We start from the raw sequence: 20,198 nt of genomic DNA, 5'->3' as shown, positions 1-20,198 counted from the left end.
TTAGATATTATAGTTAATGAAATTTGTTTTTCGTTTTCTACAGGGAATCACAGTGTCTCCTCCAAACAATGCTATATCAGTAGAATTTCGGCCAATCCGACTACAGCCAGACATTATAAGACAAACGCCAGTGGCACAGATAACATTTAAAGGTGAGTCTGTTGGTACATTGGAGTGTTTACAGCCGTTAATGGCACAGATAACATTTAAAGGTGAGTGTATAGGTACACTGGAGTGTTTACAGCCGTTAATGGCACAGTTAACATTTAAAGGTGAGTCTGTTGGTACATTGGAGTGTTCACAGCCGTTAATGGCACAGATAACATTAAAAGGTGGGTCTATAGGTACACTGGAATGTTTACAGCCGTTAATGGCACAGGTAACATTTAAAGGTGAGTCTATAGTTACACTGGAGTGTTTACAGCTGTTAATGGCACAGGTAACATTTAAAGGTGAGTCTGTAGGTACACTGGAGTGTTTACAGCTGTTAATGGCACAGGTAACATTTAAAGGTGAGTGTATAGGTACACTGGAGTGTTTACAGTCATTAATTAATTTTCAGGGATAGAATGTATTTATTAGCACAACAAAATTTAATTGTGTACAAATATTGTCGGTTGATGTGGATTAGAATATGTAATAGCTATGTTGATTATTTGGTGTTATTTGCCAGTTTACTAAAAGAACATTTCATAAATTTTCTTCAAAAGCAAATACATTTTAATTCTCTTTTGTAAACCTCAAACTAAATGAAAATTGATTTATTATCATAAGATCATTGTGTTTCCAATGTCTCATTATTGTTTTTGTATTGATTTAGACGTCCATTTTCAAACTTAAAGTAATTAAGGAGGAAAGTGATATAGGCCATGCCTGTTGTTAAATTCTGTTTATGTAGCATACTAGTTTATATTTGTTGAGAGGCAAAATATAGTAAGATGAAATGATACGTAAGTGAAAAATTTGTGAAGTTCTTAATGGTTTTGATGCATTAATATTGCAAAGCACATATAGATTTCTATCAGCAACTGGAGTGAAGGTAGAAAGTTGATCTGCTCTCTGCAACCAAATAGTAAAACACTTATTCCACCTTAGTGTTTTTATGATTAAATAAAACATGATGCAATATTGCTGATGAAATGATAAAACTGCATTTGCACGCTTGGCTGACCGGATGTAACCGTAATATGTCTGTGAATTAGATATCATACCTGGGGTTGTCCTTGATGTTGCTGATTTTTTTTACATTATTGTTAGTATACTTGCTCCAGGTCGTAGATAAATTCTCCTTAACCTACTTAAGACTGGAGTACTTTGTGAGAAATATAGTATGAAAAATATTTATTATAGAAAAAGCTAAGCTGTAATTCAAGTTTCAAATATGTAGCAAGTTATCTTCTAATGAATCAGAGTTTATCCAGTGTAAATTCTCCTGTATACTTTAACTTAATTATTGATGTCGTGTCAGTGAACGCTGACTGTTTGCAGCATTTCATTACTTAGTTAGCGGATCATAGATGTTCCCATAGTCATTTAAATGTTTTGGTTCATGTGTAAACTTCCTAGCTCAGTATCTCTGTTATATCTTGTCACACTTTACTGACCTATTTATCAGGTTAACAATATGGTTGATGAGTTCCAGATAGATACAGTCGTTGTTTGTATAAATTTGAAACAATTGTAATTGAATACTTCATCATTTATGATTGAAAGTTTGTTTGTTTTAAAATGTTTTTACTTGAAATTGAATAATTAATAGTTTTCAAAAATTTCTATAGTTGTTGGTGAGAAACTTTTTTCTCACAATGTTAACACCAGTTTCAAGTCTACATTCTAGATAACCTCTCTTTATCTGGAGTTCTCCTTGAAAGAATAAAGATAAGGTAGGATGTACCCTTAAGCAAAGTTTTCAAACAATTTTTTCTAAGGGAGATATTCTTTAGGTAGATGATTTCTAGAGAGTATCAAAAAATAATTTTGAAAATCTTGCTTTTTCAGCTGCAAAAGCTTTTCATCCAAAACAGTGGTCGGGAAAAATTATTGTGAAAACTAAAAACTCCCACGTGAAAACTGTGATACCATACCAAGCTACTGTACTTCATGGGTAAGTTTCATCTACATGCACTTTACCATGTTGCTGTTACTACCTACTCTTCATGTGAAAAATAAATTACTCTACCAAATGACTTCCTTGCTTTAGAGGTAACAAGACGACAAAAGAGGGAACTAGATATTTCATATGTTGTTATAATGTATATAATCAGAATTTATAGTTGCTAAATTGTTGTTTAGTAATTTGTAATGAACCAAAAAGATAGGGTCACAAAATTTCACAATTTTTGCTTTTTTTTTTTTTTATTATTTTCACTTAATAGCATCTCTTTATTTGTATTTTTCCTTAAACGTTTATTTTACAACAATTATGTCACTTAAATTTGAATTACATTTTTCTTCCACAGGTCATTGGTATACAACTCCAATAGTTCACAGTTCTTCAGTGCCAAAAACCTGATGAACATCACACGGGTCATGACATTTACAAATACATTCAACTTCTCTGTAGTTGTTTATAATGTCACTCTTCCTCGTGACATAGCACACTTCTTTTCTGTAAGTATGTCCTGCAGTAAGTCAGGGGGCCCTCATATTAATATTGTTTCTGGATGGGCAAATTACCAGGACAATGGTATAAAATTTGGTGATTTTGTACCGAAAATGTGTGAAGATGGGCTTATTAAAAACATGGGCCTATTGTCGTAAAATACAGACTGCAGTTTTGTTGAAATATACAGTTTGGCTTTTGACACTGTTTGATATCGTTCAGGCCTTTTCTGAATTAAGTGTATGACAGTCATAATGGATGGATCTTTTGAATTATCTTTGAAAATTATACTGATAACTCAGTATTATTGAGCGATAAGCATATAAAAACCTAACATTTAACATGATCAGGAATTTAGACTCTTATCAAAATGGTAATGCCATCAAAAGAATTAGAATTTTTTTTTTAAATGTTTATGAAAGAAAGTTTTCACTTTATATGTCTATGTCTATTTTTCTGTTGTAGATCCTCAACTTTACAAAGCCTGTGATATTACAGCCACAACATACACTTGTACCATTCCTGCTGCAATTCCATCCCAATGAAACGCAGCTCCACTTCAACTCTCACTTAACACTGCATACAAATGCCTCCACATTCACTGTGCCCATAGTCGTCTACAATGGCCAGCTAAAGGTAGGTTCTGTTTACCTCCCCTTTACAACTCTACAACAGTCAGCTAAATGTAGGTTCTGTTTACCTCCCCTCTACACCTCTACAACAGCTTGGTAAATGCTAAATGTAAGTTCTGTTCACTTGCCCTCAGTGGGCCCCACCATCCCATCCCCTCCTCCAAGAAAATGGTCTATAATGGTAAGCAAACAAATAAATTCTGTAACCCTGGTGCTGTTTGGTCTAGTATTTGACATAGTGACCTTCAACAATTTGATAAATTTCTGGGTAATAAAGTCTTGTGCAGCTTTTTTGGCAATGATCAACTAAAAAGATTTTGATCTTGAATCTGTATATTGACTTGACTCCTATTCAATCCTACAGGTGATACCCCATAGACCGGAGAGGTTCAAAGGTCAGCTGGATTTTGGTACGATGGGAATACAGGAGACTAGAAGTATGGTGTTTACCCTCAGAAATGATAACCCTGTAGACGTGAGTACACTCTGTACATCTGGAGGAGGAGAAGTAAAAACTTCTGAAATAACATTTTGAATTTAGATAAAAAAAAAACTCAAATTTACAGACTGATAAAAGTTGTTCCTAGAGGCCTGTCTTTTTTTCCTGCAGGTTCACATAGGGGAGATAACTCCGGACCTGAATGGTACAGTGGTGCAGTTTTTAGGGATGGAGAAGGGGAATGGTACAACATTGACAAGAATCCATAACACCACTGATGTGGATTATAACTTTGTAAGTACATGATGATCATAATGTCCTAGAAATGACACGGAAGCTTTTCCACCTCAAAATCAGCCACAACTTATATGTGATTAAAAGTCTCAATAAAATTGCTTACAAGAAATCTTAATTATAGCATCTAGACAGAAAACAAAATGTAAAAAGTAGTCTTACACAAAAATGATTTTGCGAAACATTTGTATTGCATATTTACTTTTGTTTGCAGTTACTAGACATTAATTCTGATTTGTTTTCTTTGCAGCTTAAAATAAAACCATACCATTTTGCAGTATTCAGCTTAAATTTAACAGCACCTGATTACGAAGGAGATTTCTCTACAGATATGCTTATAACAACTCAGTTCCAGGTACTTGTTAGTTTGTTAAATCGTTCTTAGTTCAAATCTTCAGTATTATAGAAAGTGCCCTTTTCACTGTCTGGAATAGATATTCACTCAGATTAATTGTTTCTTGTTAAAAGTTGTATTTATAATTACAACTCAAGAATTATTATTGCTTTCCAGGGAAATAATATGGAATTATTCAAAATTTTAATTTGAATTCAATAAGAAATGATTAGGTTTTTGTAAAATATATTATACTTTTGTCGTTTAATGTGTGGGTGAATATTGTAACAAGGCAGTTTAGTGTATATCTTTATATTTTGTTGTTTTACACCGATTCGAACTTGAACTAAAGTGCAATAAGTTAATCATTATGAACAGGATTATCCTTTAGATAGATCAACTTGTTTGGCAGTTTATTTCTGTTGTCCCTATGGCTACATGTTGACATCGTCAGGGAGACCAGATATATGTTCCATTATCTTTCCTGTATCTTTCTAATTTTTTCAATTTGTAACATGTAAATGTAATTTTACTCTGGAGTTCTTTCCCACTCATTTTCAATAGGGTCTTGTTATCTCATTTTGGAAAACAAATGATCAATTCGGAAGGATAGTTTTTTTAAATAAACTATTTATTTTAGGAATTTGGTCATAATATGAAGTGAATCCAACTGGGCATGGGGCCCATTGTCAGCCCCACGTATGTGGCAGAAAAAACCATGATCATGATATATGGTGTTTGTTTTATAGGATATATGGATTCCTATATCAGTAAGAACAGCTGCTGGGAGCCTGCACTTTATACCAGAATCACTTGTATTTGACAAAGCATATCCTGTAAGTAACACTAGTCATTGAAGCAATAGATCATGTAATAAATAAAATTAAAAAGCAACATATAAATTCCTAATTTTAGTGGTTTTCATGCATAGATGCATTTCAGTGATTATATTTTTCATTGTAAAATAATTTAATCTAAACCTGTATCAGAGAGACTACCTGCAGTAAAAAACCATTTTATGGTCTACTAATAAGGTGGCTAGGTGAATACAGTTTTGACTTTGCCATAACAAATTAATAGTCATCTGTTTGAAAAGTCAATTACTCAAATATTTTATAATGTCATTTCATAACAGTCATTTCCATATGTGTTAGTGATTTTTATGACTCTTAACTCATTGGGAGCATACTGTGAAATCACCATATACTCACGAGCTTTGTAAGCTAGTATAAGCAGATTTATTGAATTATATTAATCCATGAAATCTACCGAAAAAGTATGAAAAATATGAAAGTTGATGTCTGCAAAAAACATCTGATTTACAGTATATAATTACACAACATTTTTCAAACCTAAATCAAATATAAATCAGATGCAAGGTTTGCAGAAATTGATTGTTTTGTTATTGGACTTTCCAGGGGAATATTCCATACAGAGTAATACAGATATACAGTACATTCCGTGAATACATGACAGTGACCGGCGTGTCGTTCCAGCCGTCAGATCCTAGGTTCTATTACAAATCAACCAACACAGACAGGATCGTGTTGGAACCTTTACACAATACTGTAGTAAGTTTTTTTCTTGTTAGTGAAATTTGTTCTCATTTAGTTTGAATTTCTTATGACATCATATGATTATCTAAAGTCACAAGTCATGATTATCTAAAGTCACACATCATATGATTATCTAAAGTCACATGTCATGATTATCTAAAGTCACACATCGTATGATTATCTAAAGTCACACGTCATGATTATCTAAAGTCACACGTCATGATTATCTTAAGTCACACTAAAGTCACACGTCATGATTATCTAAAGTCACACATCATGATTATCTAAAGTCACACTAAAGTCACACGTCATGATTATCTAAAGTCAAACATCATGATTATCTAAAGTCACACGTCATGATTATCTTAAGTAACACGTCATGATTATCTAAAGTCACACTAAAGTCACACGTCATGATTATCTAAAGTCACACATCATGATTATCTAAAGTCACACTAAAGTCACACGTCATGATTATCTAAAGTCACACATCATGATTATCAAAAGTCACACTAAAGTCACACGTCATGATTATCTAAAGTCACACATCATGATTATCAAAAGTCACACTAAAGTGACACGTCATGATTATCTAAAGTCACACGTCATGATTATCCTAAGTCACACGTCATGATTATCTAAAGTCTTAATAAGCTAAGAAATAAGCAAAAATATGAAATTCACTGAATAACAAGGAAATCATGTGATTGGTATAAATACTGATTTTATTCATTTTATTCAGGAAATACTAAGTACTGATTCCAGTAAAAATACAGAGTGATAAATTATACTTTGTCTTGTTTGGTTCAAGAAATTAACAGAGTAAATTTGGTCCAGATTTGTCTTTGTAAGGAATCTTGCCATAATTTAAATTCAAACCAATCTCTGAAACATCTGTTTTCTTATTGCAGGTTGGCAGAGTTTATTTTGATGCAAAAAAGGAATGTGGCGAAGACTGCTATGTAGGATTACCGCTGAACACACCTCGTAAGTATTGCCGATAATCACGAATCATTCGCACTTACATAAAATATTCACACAACCATGGAAAACATTTACAAAATAATATTTAAGTAGAACAAGTGACAGTTGATTTAAACTAAATGTGTCATGAAAGGCTTATTTTAACCCACAGCTGGACATCAGTGGTTGCTTGGGCTTACTTTAGAAAAAGAAGTTGCCGATACAGATCAATATTTTTTCACAAGATTGCAACAAAAATGGCATAAAATCCAACAGGCTGGCCTTCATACGTAAGTACATTATAAAAAGAAGACAGAAATAAAAATGAAGGGGTAAAGATATAATAGAAATAACATTTACTGTCCAGATGTGCAAGTTTGATATTCTTGAATAAACAAATGCATGAACTGACTTAATGTTGATCAGATTTGATAACTGAATCTTTGGTTCTGGTGAGATGCTGAGATAATGCTGTATCAAACATAAGTAGAATGTGGTACGAGAATAAAAAGAAAGCATTTTTACATATCTGTGTCATTGGTGCAGGAATTTCACTAGCAAAATGTCTGAGGCTAGTAGATATTATTACAGAGCTGAGGGAAAATTTAACCATCTGTTTAAAATAAATATTGGCCTGGAAGAATTATCTTAAGTCTGTCTATTGGTTGGTGCACAAATATAATATTGTCAAAGTCTGTGGAACAATTGTACATATTCTTTTATTGTTTTTGCTTTTCAGGGCCAATGTTACTATAGAGTTGGATACAAGTGAAGTGAGAGGCTTTTTATACTCGGCTCAAGCCCACATGGAATGGCCTTCGCTTGTCAAAATGTGCAAGATCCGATTTCCTCTTACACAGATCGGAAATTCTTCTGTAAGTGACAGAATTAGATCCAGAAAATTGACAACTTTAATAAACATTTGTTTTACTCTGAACAATAAACCAGTTTAGTCTTTAAAAAATCTTTTCACATCAAGCTGTTTTGCCGCTGTCTTCTGTTTTTCAGTCCATTTGAAAAAAGGTGTGTCAGATTAAAAGGATTTCAGATTCAGCATGATAAACTTGAATTTTCTTACTTCAAAATTGTAATTGTACATGATAAGTATATTATTTGTCAACACTTAATCATATTCTTTGACAAATGTTACAAATCTGTTTAATCACTCCAGACCAATTTCCTTCATATTTCAATTTTCGGATGATTTTGACAGACGGCAGACTTCATCGTAGAGAATCCTGGTACATCTCCAGTACTGATACAGATGGTTCCACTGGCTTTTTATCCAAATGCTCAAACTTTGCTGGATATGCTGAATTGGAGGTAATTTATATGAAAAATGTATGGAATATGGTGAAAAAGACTTATATCATTCCATGGCTTCAAAATTCTGAAAGTTACCAGTCCTCCATATGGTTTAAGGAGAGTCTGCTGGGCAGAAATTTCCCCTTTTACAGAATTCAACAAGTGATGGTGATATTTACAAAGAATTTTTATGTCCTAGGCACTTTGAAAGGGGAGCTAATATTATTACCTATACATATTCATTGTGTCGCATTCTGAATCAGTGTTGTCTTAGGGGAACTAATACTGTAAAACGTCTATTTGACCCCAGGACTCCAAAAAGTCACTCCTATTCATGGTGTGATTTCCTGCCTATTACTTCAAAGAAAATTATCAATAATATTGAATTTTATGAGTGGGACCCATAAGCAAAACTTGAGTTTTACAGATTTGGTTCATGTTTACCGCATTTTATCATTACATCATGTTCTACACCTATCAAATTTCTGGTTTGTAAAGGAGCAAGGATAGACATTTTTCTCAGTTTAGAGATATATTCTTATTTTACTGTTAAAATTCATGTTTTGTTCTGGTTTGGAAGTTAATATTATAGAACATTTAATCTTGTTTCAGTAGGGCAATACATAGGATAGGGTGTATCCCAGAAATAGATAGGTCCAGTAGAAATAGTGAAATAGTGAATGTTTAATCTGTATAACCTTGAGATAAGAAAATAACATGATATACCTTGTGAGAATGTCATTAAGTGAACTTATTTTTCTTTTGCAGAATATCATCAGAAATTACAGACTATATCGAGACAGAAGATGTAGATATTTTTACTCTTCCTGATTTAGAGAGATACAATGTAAGTGCTGCGTAACGCAATTATGGTTTCAGTCTAATGTCACAGCCTTTGGAACTAATTGTTAGTACCAATTCTAGCTTTCTGATTGGTGGAAATATGTGAATAGATTATTAGTGGCATCTAGCGAAAGTCTTATGCTATAATTTCCCTCAAAGTGTGTGAACAGTTTTGAATATGTAATGTTCTTGGATTTATTCAATTTAAGCCACACTTTATTGAAACCATATGTTTTCATTCCGGATATTACAAAATCAAATGCTAAAAGTTAAGCATTGACAACTTAAATTGAATGACATTTACCTTTTTGTAAGTTTTTCATGCTTTGATTGATCAATTTTAACATTCTTTCTTAATTGTATAACTGTTATAATCAGTACCAAAATGATCGCAATATTTTGATTGTGTTTTAAATATAGATATATGTCTTTAACTTTTGGAACACGATGTAGAGACAAAAATATCTTTACTTATTTTTCAGACAAATCCAAAAAGTGTAGAGGATAAATTTGGGGTTAAACCTCACCCAGAGAGCATCACAACTATTTTAGGCCCAGATGGAAAAATCAAAGTTCGAGTTGGATTCCACCCAAAGGATGATATTTCACGAACATCTCTAATACTCATCAGGAACAATGTGACAATTTTAGACGCTTTAGTTATTCAGGGACAGGGCGGTCGAGGCGAGATGAAACTCAGCAACAAAAAACCAGGGTCTGGTATACCACTCCAGTTTGACATGACAGAGAAACATCTAAAAAACTGTGATAGTAAGTAGGAGACCTTAAATACATTAAACATTTTTAGTAGAATAAGCAAATTTTAAATATGGAATTGTTAATGTTGGCAAAAATTACAACATTTGTAAAATTTAAGTAACTATTCAGGTTATTCACGTTTTCCTTTCATATTCTTTACTAAATTGAAAATTGCTTATGCAAATATATTGATGAGAAAGAAAATAGAGGGAATTTGATATGATTTTGATATCAAATTTGTGATACTGTTTCATTGTTTAAGTTCCTTTCTCTTTCACATTTACAGAAAAGAAGCACACAAAAAGCATGACACCCAATTTTACTGTTAGAAGATCCTTCACTCTGAAAAATACAGGAGAACTACCATTTTATGTGCATGGTTATTGTATCAATGGAGCGCCTTGTGAGGGTTATGGCTTTAGGGTACTTGATTGTGATGGCTTCCAAATGCTTCCCAATACCAGTCGCAAAATTGATATAGCGTAAGTATAATATAATACAATATAGATATAAATTAATAAAGGTATTAATTTCAAAATTAGAAATTTATTTGTGATTTCACCTGTTTATACTACAGCAAATATATATGTGAAATTTTAACGGATGAAAAATTTCGTGACATAAGATAAACAGGATATCTTAAAAAAATATATTCACATTTTTTAGTTAGTTTTGATCAATATCAACTTCTAAAAGAATAGAATTAGTTGGCATTCAACCATTTAAGATGTTTTTAATGGACAAAAAAAAAACCAAGCATATTTGTTACATTGATGTGCTGTTTTACAGGTTACTGTTAGTGGAGAAAATCAGATAGACTTTGTAAATGTATATTTTGATATCACTAACAAAGCTGATGACTTGAATATTGACAAGGTGTTATTTTACAGATTCTGTGACGTGACTCATTATACAGTTGGAATTTCAGATTAGGAAGGGAAAAATAAAACTCCGCACACTGAATCAGCTCTTTACTCAGAATGTATGACAACTAGTATTTTATAGTAACACCGAGTGTTTGTGTTTGTAGGTTCACCCCTGACTTTACCATGTCTAGGATACGTCGGACGCTGACAGTATACACAAGTCTGGGGGCACCAGCTAACTATACCCTCCAAGCTACTGTACCACCACATACTTTATCCAAGTGCTCCGCCGCCCTACCTCGGCCTAATTGGGAACCTGTGCTCTATTACTCTATAGTATGTGCCATGGGCTTCCTGCTCTGCTGTATTTTAGTAGCAGCTTACTTTGAAGCAGATAGAATATTTGTGTCTGATATTATCCGTAGGAAGATAAAAATCAGCAGTTCCACACAGACCTTTGATAAGGGTAAAGTATTTGATCTCAAGCAAGTGGCCGGTATAAATAACTGTGCTCCAGTAAAGCTTTCCCAGCTGACAGAGGGACGTAACCCACCTAATACAAAGCCCCTAATGGAATTATCCAATGGGCATGTAGAGCACAATTCAAAAACTCAGCCCTTCTATTCTACTCTTCTCAGTATTGCTAAGAACTTTTTCTCTCCGAAACCCTCTCGTGCTCCTGCTCGACCAAAAGTGGAGGTGCAGGAATCTTCTGAATCTACACAACCGATAGGTAATAACTGTAAACCTGGGCAGGAGAAAGAAAAACCTTCTCTGAAGCAGGAATCATTTATATCTGAGAAATCCATACCCACACAGAAGACAAAAAAATCCAAGGCAGCTAAACGTCAACACGAACTCCACCTTAACACAGAGAATCATTGTCTTCCCACACGCGGGGGAAACAAGGAGACATCAACCCTGGACAACAAGAAACTACCAAACGAGTCTGTCCGTCTGTCCCTAATGGATAAGATGGACAAACAAGAACGATATGGAAAGACACGGTCAAGCTCAATGACCGATACACTAGACGATATCACCTTACCAGATGAATTGGTCAGCAATACTCAGGCGACCATGGACGGTAAGTATGGGACATTTGTCATTTGTGTCATTATGTAATATATGTTATATATTGGGAATGTATTGGTTGATTTGAAATTAGATATGAATTAGAACTAAAGGTAACCTAATGAAAGTCTTCTCGGTAGGTAATATTGCAATCGCTATTCAAAGCTAGTGACATCTAGATAAGTTAATGTGTCTTCTGAGAAAAAGAAAGCAGGAAAGATTCCTATGTAACAGAAATCTTTTAGATAACTAAGAATATGTCAATGTATTTAAATTATTGTTTTAACACTGCTAAACATCATGTAGTCATACAAGATTTCTTTGGTTCAGAGTTTTGACATTTTTTCAGATGGTTGCTGCTGTGTTAACTTACTTACGTATCTATTTAGACTGATATGTGTGCCCAGTGAATGACATTTTCTAACTTTGTGAGTTTATTAATAAGCATTTCCTTCGAAATTGTTGATCTCAACAGGTAAGAACAAAGGCAAGAAAAGAATGAAACGCTCAGAACGAGATGCAATCCCCGTCAATAGATATGTGAGGAACATCTCCGACGACAAGGACGAAACGTCCTCCACTACTACAGAATCCTCCGTGGGAGATGGTGATGAGAAGGTTAGTTCCTGGACATTAATGAAACGGTTGGTTTCTTCTTACCTTGGTATCAACATGACATGTGATAACTTTAATGAAGTAACATAACATTTAAAACTTCATTATTCTTGTTGGCATGGATTGAAGCTTAAACGGGGTTGTATCATGTGAAAAAGTAGAATAGCTATAGAGTGTTCATGTAGTTGGGCAGGTAATTGATATTTTTATGTCTGATTGGGAAATCAAATCCCAGTCATCACAGAGATAATGCAATATACATTTTCAGTAGAAGGCTCATGAGCCTGTTTTTCTTTTACAGAGCTCAAGTGCAAGAGATTCCACTCCTGAGCCCCCACCATCCAAGCCACGCAAGTCTAAACCCCGAACAGTCAAAATGCTTGGTCATTACGACGATACCTATGATGATGATGAATTTGAATTGACCTCCAAATCTAAGGCCCATAAGAGGATCAAGGTCAGCTCCAAGGACGCCTACGGTGGCAACATCCTCATGCCTGAGTAAGTACAACTTAAACATTTGATAGATTCTCTGCATCCACAGTTTTATTAGTCGAAAGATACATTGTTTCCCATTTTTTGTCCCTTCCTGAATACTTCTGCAAAGAATTAGGTCAATGATGACAATTCCTTGATAAGTTATTATTTCAGGGTTCCAATGTCAAGGTCACTGTTATTGTTTTTTGGAAATAATTTGTTGACAATTGAAATTATAAAAAGGAATCCTATCTAGCACATTTTCTTGTATGACAGAAATTAAGAGAAAAAATAAACTCATTTTGAAAATCAGACATTCTTCTGTTTATAAAAAAAATTCTTACAGACATTTTAATGAGTTATTAGTAAGGCTGGTAAATGTTCTTATTAGATTAGATATATTTTTGTCTCCATTTCATTAACTAATATGATTACTGAAGTGTGGAGTTACATAAACATTCATGTATTAAATTTTGCATTTAATCCTAAGTCTTTTGCTTGAACAGTACCTATGATCTACCATACAACTTGGAAAATAAGACAGAAAAAAATAAAAATGGCAGCAATACCACTGATAACAACAGAAAATCTGGAAAATCAAAGACTCAAACTAAAGGTAAAGCAACATTCACATATAGTGCATACAACTAATAGTCGTTTTTCTTTTCTCTAAACTTAACGTTTCGTGACTTCATATCTGTGTCGTATTGGTGGATTTTCTGGGTATGATCTTTCATGATTAATTTCAAGACTACATGATGATCAAAATAATCAGAATTGTTTGATATTTGTCACCATTTATCATAATTCAGAATCTGGCCTTGGTTTCCACTGCACGTCGCATTGTAGTGCAAAATGAAATGAGAACATTTTCAACTGTACTTTTATCTTTACTCCTATTACAGTTCATGTATTTCTTGTAATGATTGTTGTAAAGAAAAAGAAATCTGTATTCAGTTTGATTTATGCCTTGGTTAGATAGATGCATGAGATTGTGAGATGAATTAAGATATTTTTGATATGTACCTGTATAGAATGTCACCACGTTATTGCCACCACTTTATCAGTGCTGTATTGGATTAACAGCCTAGTGCTTTTTAACAGTATTGGCTCAGTATTATAAATGTTGTGTTTGTCTGTTGCTAAAATCCATATTTGTTTGAATTTTGAGTTGTATCAGATGCACATAACAAAAAATGTGAGAGAATGCTGGTTAAAATTTAGCCTCTGATATATAAAGCTATAATGAGTGTCCTTTGTAATTTTAAAAGAATTTTTTTTTGTTTTTCATATAAGATATAAGGTTAATTCTTTTTATCATGTCTTGTAATTGATAAGTCTGAAGTGGTATGAAAATTCTTTTATATATGCAAAATCACTTTGCAAACTGACTACCTTATTATTTGTCCTGTGTAAAACCACAGTAATATTTAGCATTGACAGGTTTTTCAAATTCAACCATAAACATGTTTCTGTGAATTGTGGAGAATTTCCATCTTCAGGTAAACTTATTTGAAAAAAACAAACGACCAAACCAGCTTTAATGATATGTAAAATCTCCTTAAAATCTTGTCAGATTTACATGGTATAATAAGAATAATGACAGGTATAATTTGATATGACTTTGATTCTTCATGAAAAAAAGTCTTGGTAATGAGTTGAAGATGGAATACAAAAGACTTTTAAAGGCAAGTGTTGTACCCACAACAGACCAAAACAGATGGTAGAGGGACATCAACTTCTGGCAACAGGGAGAGATACACATATATCATGACAAATCTTCTCAGAGGCTTTCATGTAGTATACACATAGCATTGATTTTAAAGCAACGTCTTGTCAACAGACTTTTATCCAACTTGCAATAAATAGTGGGTGGCTGTAGGTTTTTCAGTTGTCAGTTTTAGGTTCTAAGATGCTCGAAAATTTGATTTTTAAATAAAAAGTGTTTTGAATTTTTCCAGTAGACCATTTCTGAAAATATTTATATTGAGATCTGCTTTTTGTAAATGTCACTCAGTGTTCTTGTCCTAAGGTTATATTCTTATTGGTTTGTTAAGATTTAAGTATGAATTCAAATATCTCACAGATATCTTAAGTTTGTTTTTTAAGGTGAATCTCAAAATTAAAGTAAATTACATTATTTGACTTAAGAATATCGAGATTGGGACAAATTGTTTGAAAATAATCATGTTTTACTGGTACAAGGTAAGAAATGTCAACTTTTTTGAAAATTTACTTCATATCAAAATATGTTTTTTTTTCAGTTTCATTAATGTAAAATTTGCCTCAAATTTATCAGGAGGAAAAACCTCTCTCCTGTTATTGATAATAAAGTATTCAGCATATACTGAACATAGCCAGTACTGTAACAACAATACATATAGACAAGTCTTGTTTGTATACTATGTTAAGTCTGCATGGCTTAAATACTAAATATCTGACGGGACAGTCACTGACCATACAACTGACCAACAGAAACAGTCTAACCATACAAAAGTGGTCGGTAAGGACAGTCACTGACCATACAACTGACCAATAGTAACATTCTAACCATACAATAGTGACTGATCAGGACAGTCACTGACCATACAACTGACCAACAGAAACTGTCTAACCATAAAATAGCGGTCGGTAAGGACAGTCACTGACCATACAACTGACCAACAGAAACAGTCTAACCATACAAAAGTGGTCGGTAAGGACAGTCACTGACCATACAACTGACCAACAGAAACAGTCTAACCATAAAATAGTGGTCAGTCAGGACAGTTACTGACCATACAACTGACCAACAGAAACAGTCTAACCATACAATAGTGGTCAGTCAGGACAGTTACTGACATACAACTGACCAACAGAAACAGTCTAAGCATAAAATAGTGGTCGGTAAGGACAGTCACTGACCATACAACTGACCAACAGTAACATTCTAACCATACAAAAGTGACTGGTCAGGACAGTTACTGACCATACAATAGTGGTCGGTAAGGACAATCACTGGCCATACAACTGACCAACAGAAACAGGCTGACCATATAATAGTGACTGATCAGGACAGTCACTGACCATACAACTGACCAACAATAACATTCTAACCATACAATAGTGGTCAGTCAGGACAGTTACTGACCATACAACTGACCAACAATAACATTCTAACCATACAATAGTGGTCAGTCAGGACAGTTACTGACCATACAACTGACCAACAGAAACAGTCTAACCATATAATAGTGATCGGTAAGGACAGTCACTGACCATACAACTGACCAACAGAAACAGTCTAACCATACAAAAGTGACTGGTCAGGACAGTTACTGACCATACAATAGTGGTCGGTAAGGACAGTCACTGGCCATACAACTGACCAACAGAAACAGGCTGACCATACAATAGTAACCTGACTGGACAGTCACTGACCATACAACTGACCAACAGTAACATTCTAACCATACAATAGTGGTCAGTCAGGACAGTTACTGACCATACAACTGACCAACAGAAACAGTCTAAGCATAAAATAGTGGTCATCACTGACCATACAACTGACCAACAGTAACATTCTAACCATACAATAGTGGTCAGTCAGGACAGTTACTGACCATACAACTGACCAACAGAAACAGTCTAACCATATAATAGTGACTGATCAGGACAGTCACTGACCATACAACTGACCAACAGAAACTGTCTAACCATAAAATAGTGATCGGTAAGGACAGTCACTGACCATACAACTGACCAACAGTAACATTCTAACCATACAAAAGTGACTGGTCAGGTCAGTTACTGACCATACAATAGTGGTCGGTAAGGACAATCACTGGCCATACAACTGACCAACAGAAACAGTCTGACCATACAGTAGTAACCTGACCGGACATTAACTGGTCATACGACAGATCGAGACCAAGACAGACAGTCTAACAATACAATAGTGTTTAGCCAGAACACTCACTGACACAACAGACAGAGACTGTTTAGTGACCAACCAGTCACTTAAATCTAGAACTGTTTGACAAGTATTTCCTGTCGACAAGTGATGTTGACATATAAATATGTAAACATCAGAATACACTGAGGGCTTCACATCAAGGTCTGACATGATCATAGTAGTAGTGTAGTATGCATGTCAGCTAGCCTGAGTGTGGATGTTGTTGTGTTTGTCTAGGACCGCTCCCCTCGTCCTGGCCGGGACTGGACTCGAGCGAGGATAGTGACACCCCACCTAACTGGGATACCCCCAGTCCAGTACCTGGTCAGTTTTCTTTTCTGACATGCTTTATTGGTGCCTAGCTTGGCCAGACAGCATTTCATACTACAAACAGTATAGCTGTACATCAATGCAGCTTCACTGTTTCACACACACAGCATTGCTAATGCTTCCAAGCTTTATTATGCTATTCCTGCTGAAGTCGCACTTCTGTTGAAAATTTCTAAATCACTGTTTATAAGATAATGGGAAGCAATGATAAGGTTCATTATTTGAGCTTTATTGTAATGATAAGCAGCAGTTCAATAGAAGACTGATTTTGTCTTTGAGATGAAACCTAGAATTAGGTGGAGTCATGTAAACTGAAAGTCTTTAACAACAGTGCCCCCCCAAAAAAAATGAAAAAAGGCATTTATTTTCATAGTTTTACAGGAGAATATATATTTTGTATTGAAAGTAAGAAAACAGTGTGATCTTTATGTAGGGAAATATATCAAGGCTTGGTGTCTTGTATCGGATACAGGGCAGGAATGCTGGGTAATTGATCAAGGCCAGCTACAGTAGTTGATAGTTTTATACTGCAGGTTGATACCTGGGTATGCACAAGGTGAAGGAAACTAACAAGGAGTCTTTTTTATTTCTCTTTTCTTTCCATCGAGGGTTGACTTGTTTTTCAGGCATTTATTCCAGAAAACCTTTAACATCAGTTTTTAGTCAGTAGTCCAGATTGTAGATTTGTTGTTTTGCAGGTTACCATTTCAGCAGCTTCCCTAGATTTGAATTCTTACCAACGTCTGGTATGTGTGGTCATTCCTGCTTCATATATACAGCAGGTGGAACTATTTAATCGGAAAACATTCAGATTTGTTGAGGGTTACTGAAAAAGTAGGAGATATTACAAAAATAGCCACAATGACCATTTCATATGCAGTAAATATTGTCTACTGTAATCCTGAAATAAACATGATGTCATGAAAGAAACTGTTAATTTCTCTGATACTTCAGTTCTACTTTCCATGGTTTCTTTCCATCTGGTAAAAAGCAAAGAATAGAAAACAACAAATATAACAACCAATTTAGTGTTGGTTTTTTTATAAGAAAAGAATACAAAATTACAAAAAAAATCATAGAATGACCATATTTAATGAATTTGGTTGATGGGACTACCAATAATTTCACACAGGACTTTCATTTTGTGATAGAAGACTCTAGATAAATGTAAGATTTCAAAATATTGTAAAATGTTTGTGAATATATGACATAAGTCAGTTGAAAAATATCTTGGTTGGAGTAGTCATCATTACTAAAAATTACCTCTGGACTTCCTTTATGTCTTCATTTTGAAGTCTTCAATTGAAATCCATGAAAGCTTTAGGTGAAATCATGATCTTCAAAGTGATTGAGTCAGCCATACTAAAAGTTGCATTAAATGTGATGATAAGCTTCTAAATGATGAATATTGCAAAAGACTGTTCTGATAATGTTGTGGTAAATACGTTGCTGTCTAGTAAATTGACCACAAATACTTTGAGTAGTGCTATTAGATTCAGTAGACTTGAGATATGTGATTGACAGCTACTGAAAGTTAAGTTCAAGGAATGAAAGTAGGCAACTGGCTAAAACTAAAGATTTATTAGTTTCAATAATGATATATGGAATATATGTACTCTGCAGTCTACAAACCACTCTGTTGTAATAAATTCAAGTTGTGTGCTGAAGATTTTGTAAGAAAAATAAATGTAAAAGGGGACTAAACATTGAGATGGTCTGTCCTTTGTAAATATTGAAAATTTTTGAAACATAATAAAATTACAAAGAAAAAATGTCTCCTTGCTGGAACTGGAAATGGTTCAAGAATATTAGTGAAGATATATGGTGGAAGAGAAAGTTTATGGCAAGTGCAAAAATTCAAAGCCGGGACATCGTTATAATGTAATCTACTGTCATTTGTCATGATTTATCATGTGACCTATCACATGACTTGCTATTGAAAGAATAATTCTTAATTATATATGTATGAGTGTGTACTGTGTACTATACTTTACTTTGATGTGCATGTTTTTGCCGATTTGAACTTTGCACCATCCCTTACCTTGCCTAGTAGTGCTAGATTGGGTGAAGCTGTATAAAGATGTAGCAACATTTTGGATTTGTAGATTAGCAGTGTGTGGCTGGAGAGCGACAAACTGGGGTCCTATTGGTTCTTAGAAAGTCTGGATATATTTAAATACTTTGTTTAGTGATAATATATATTTTCGTTCACAAATTTATCACCAGAAATAGTTGATAATATAAGTTTTAATACTTTGCGTTCTGTGGAGATATTACTTATGAAATGTCTTTTTAGTAACAAAGTATCAATAAAACAAACAGAAATAACTGAATGAAGCATATATATTTATATATTTTCATAAATTGTTTTCTTAAACTTAAAAAAAAACATGTATCTGGTATTACCACCTTTATATTTGTGCTTTAATTACAATCAAAGTTGATGAATGAGTTATCTCCCTTCGCAGAAGACCTCAGTGAGCTGTCCATTCAAACAGAGAATTTTGCCCAGAAACAGAAATCACCAACGGCAAATGGCTTCAGTTTCTCCCCAGACGGATTGACGAGCAGCAGTCGCTCAAGTAGCTACAGTAGCATTGTCAGTAACAACAGCACTGAGGGACAGACCAAGCCGAAGGCCAATGAAAAACGCTTCCCTGCTGGATTTGTGCCATTCTGTGGTGAACCTCTTCTCCCAGGTATTTTGATAAGAATTTAAATTTGTATATGGTTAAGTAGCAGAGATAGTTGTTTACCATTATAGTTTTAAATTTTGTTCAGCATTATTTTTTAAATATTTTATCACAATGATGTGATGATGATTAAGGATGATTTAGAGTTTTAGAACTTTCTCTTAAGTCGGCTTTTGATTATGGCATGGTGATACACATTGAATATTTTTTTAAATTTCTATTTCTGGGTAAATGTCACACTGTTGTATGCTAATGATATTTTATAGATGCATCTATTTCTGATTTTAGTACTCTGTCATAATGTTTTCCATGCAGGCATTGTCAAATTAATGCCATTGGCGATTTCAAATTTGTTCTGTTATTAGCGACATTTCCAGGATGACTGTAAGGAAAAATCAATGGCGTTTAACTTATTTGTAACGAGTGACACAGGTAAATTTTGCTTCGAATGTTGTGTAAAACACACGCCCACCATCAACACC

General features: G+C 34.1%; 1 protein-coding gene across 1 annotated transcript in view; it reads left to right on the top strand.

Moving 5' to 3' along the window:
• Positions 1 to 20,198, top strand: part of LOC132562522 (transmembrane protein 131-like) — a 55,247-nt gene that overhangs the window by 26,400 nt on the left and 8,649 nt on the right. Inside the window, exons 11-32 of the mRNA XM_060227271.1 lie at positions 44 to 152; positions 1,999 to 2,104; positions 2,460 to 2,610; positions 3,068 to 3,238; positions 3,599 to 3,709; positions 3,845 to 3,967; positions 4,218 to 4,322; positions 5,051 to 5,137; positions 5,720 to 5,872; positions 6,769 to 6,844; positions 6,993 to 7,110; positions 7,560 to 7,695; positions 8,034 to 8,143; positions 8,894 to 8,972; positions 9,451 to 9,739; positions 10,014 to 10,209; positions 10,758 to 11,680; positions 12,143 to 12,285; positions 12,584 to 12,783; positions 13,266 to 13,375; positions 16,931 to 17,017; positions 19,492 to 19,722. Of these exons, the coding sequence (XP_060083254.1) occupies positions 44 to 152; positions 1,999 to 2,104; positions 2,460 to 2,610; positions 3,068 to 3,238; positions 3,599 to 3,709; positions 3,845 to 3,967; positions 4,218 to 4,322; positions 5,051 to 5,137; positions 5,720 to 5,872; positions 6,769 to 6,844; positions 6,993 to 7,110; positions 7,560 to 7,695; positions 8,034 to 8,143; positions 8,894 to 8,972; positions 9,451 to 9,739; positions 10,014 to 10,209; positions 10,758 to 11,680; positions 12,143 to 12,285; positions 12,584 to 12,783; positions 13,266 to 13,375; positions 16,931 to 17,017; positions 19,492 to 19,722 (3,814 nt within the window). The remainder of the gene's footprint in view (positions 1 to 43; positions 153 to 1,998; positions 2,105 to 2,459; positions 2,611 to 3,067; positions 3,239 to 3,598; positions 3,710 to 3,844; positions 3,968 to 4,217; positions 4,323 to 5,050; positions 5,138 to 5,719; positions 5,873 to 6,768; positions 6,845 to 6,992; positions 7,111 to 7,559; positions 7,696 to 8,033; positions 8,144 to 8,893; positions 8,973 to 9,450; positions 9,740 to 10,013; positions 10,210 to 10,757; positions 11,681 to 12,142; positions 12,286 to 12,583; positions 12,784 to 13,265; positions 13,376 to 16,930; positions 17,018 to 19,491; positions 19,723 to 20,198) is intronic.

This window comes from Ylistrum balloti, unplaced genomic scaffold, assembly GCF_031769215.1.
Source record: "Ylistrum balloti isolate Yb309-2 unplaced genomic scaffold, AGI_CSIRO_Ybal_v1 Utg369672, whole genome shotgun sequence".
NCBI lineage: Eukaryota > Metazoa > Mollusca > Bivalvia > Pectinida > Pectinidae > Ylistrum > Ylistrum balloti.
This window is presented reverse-complemented; position numbering and strand designations above follow the sequence as displayed.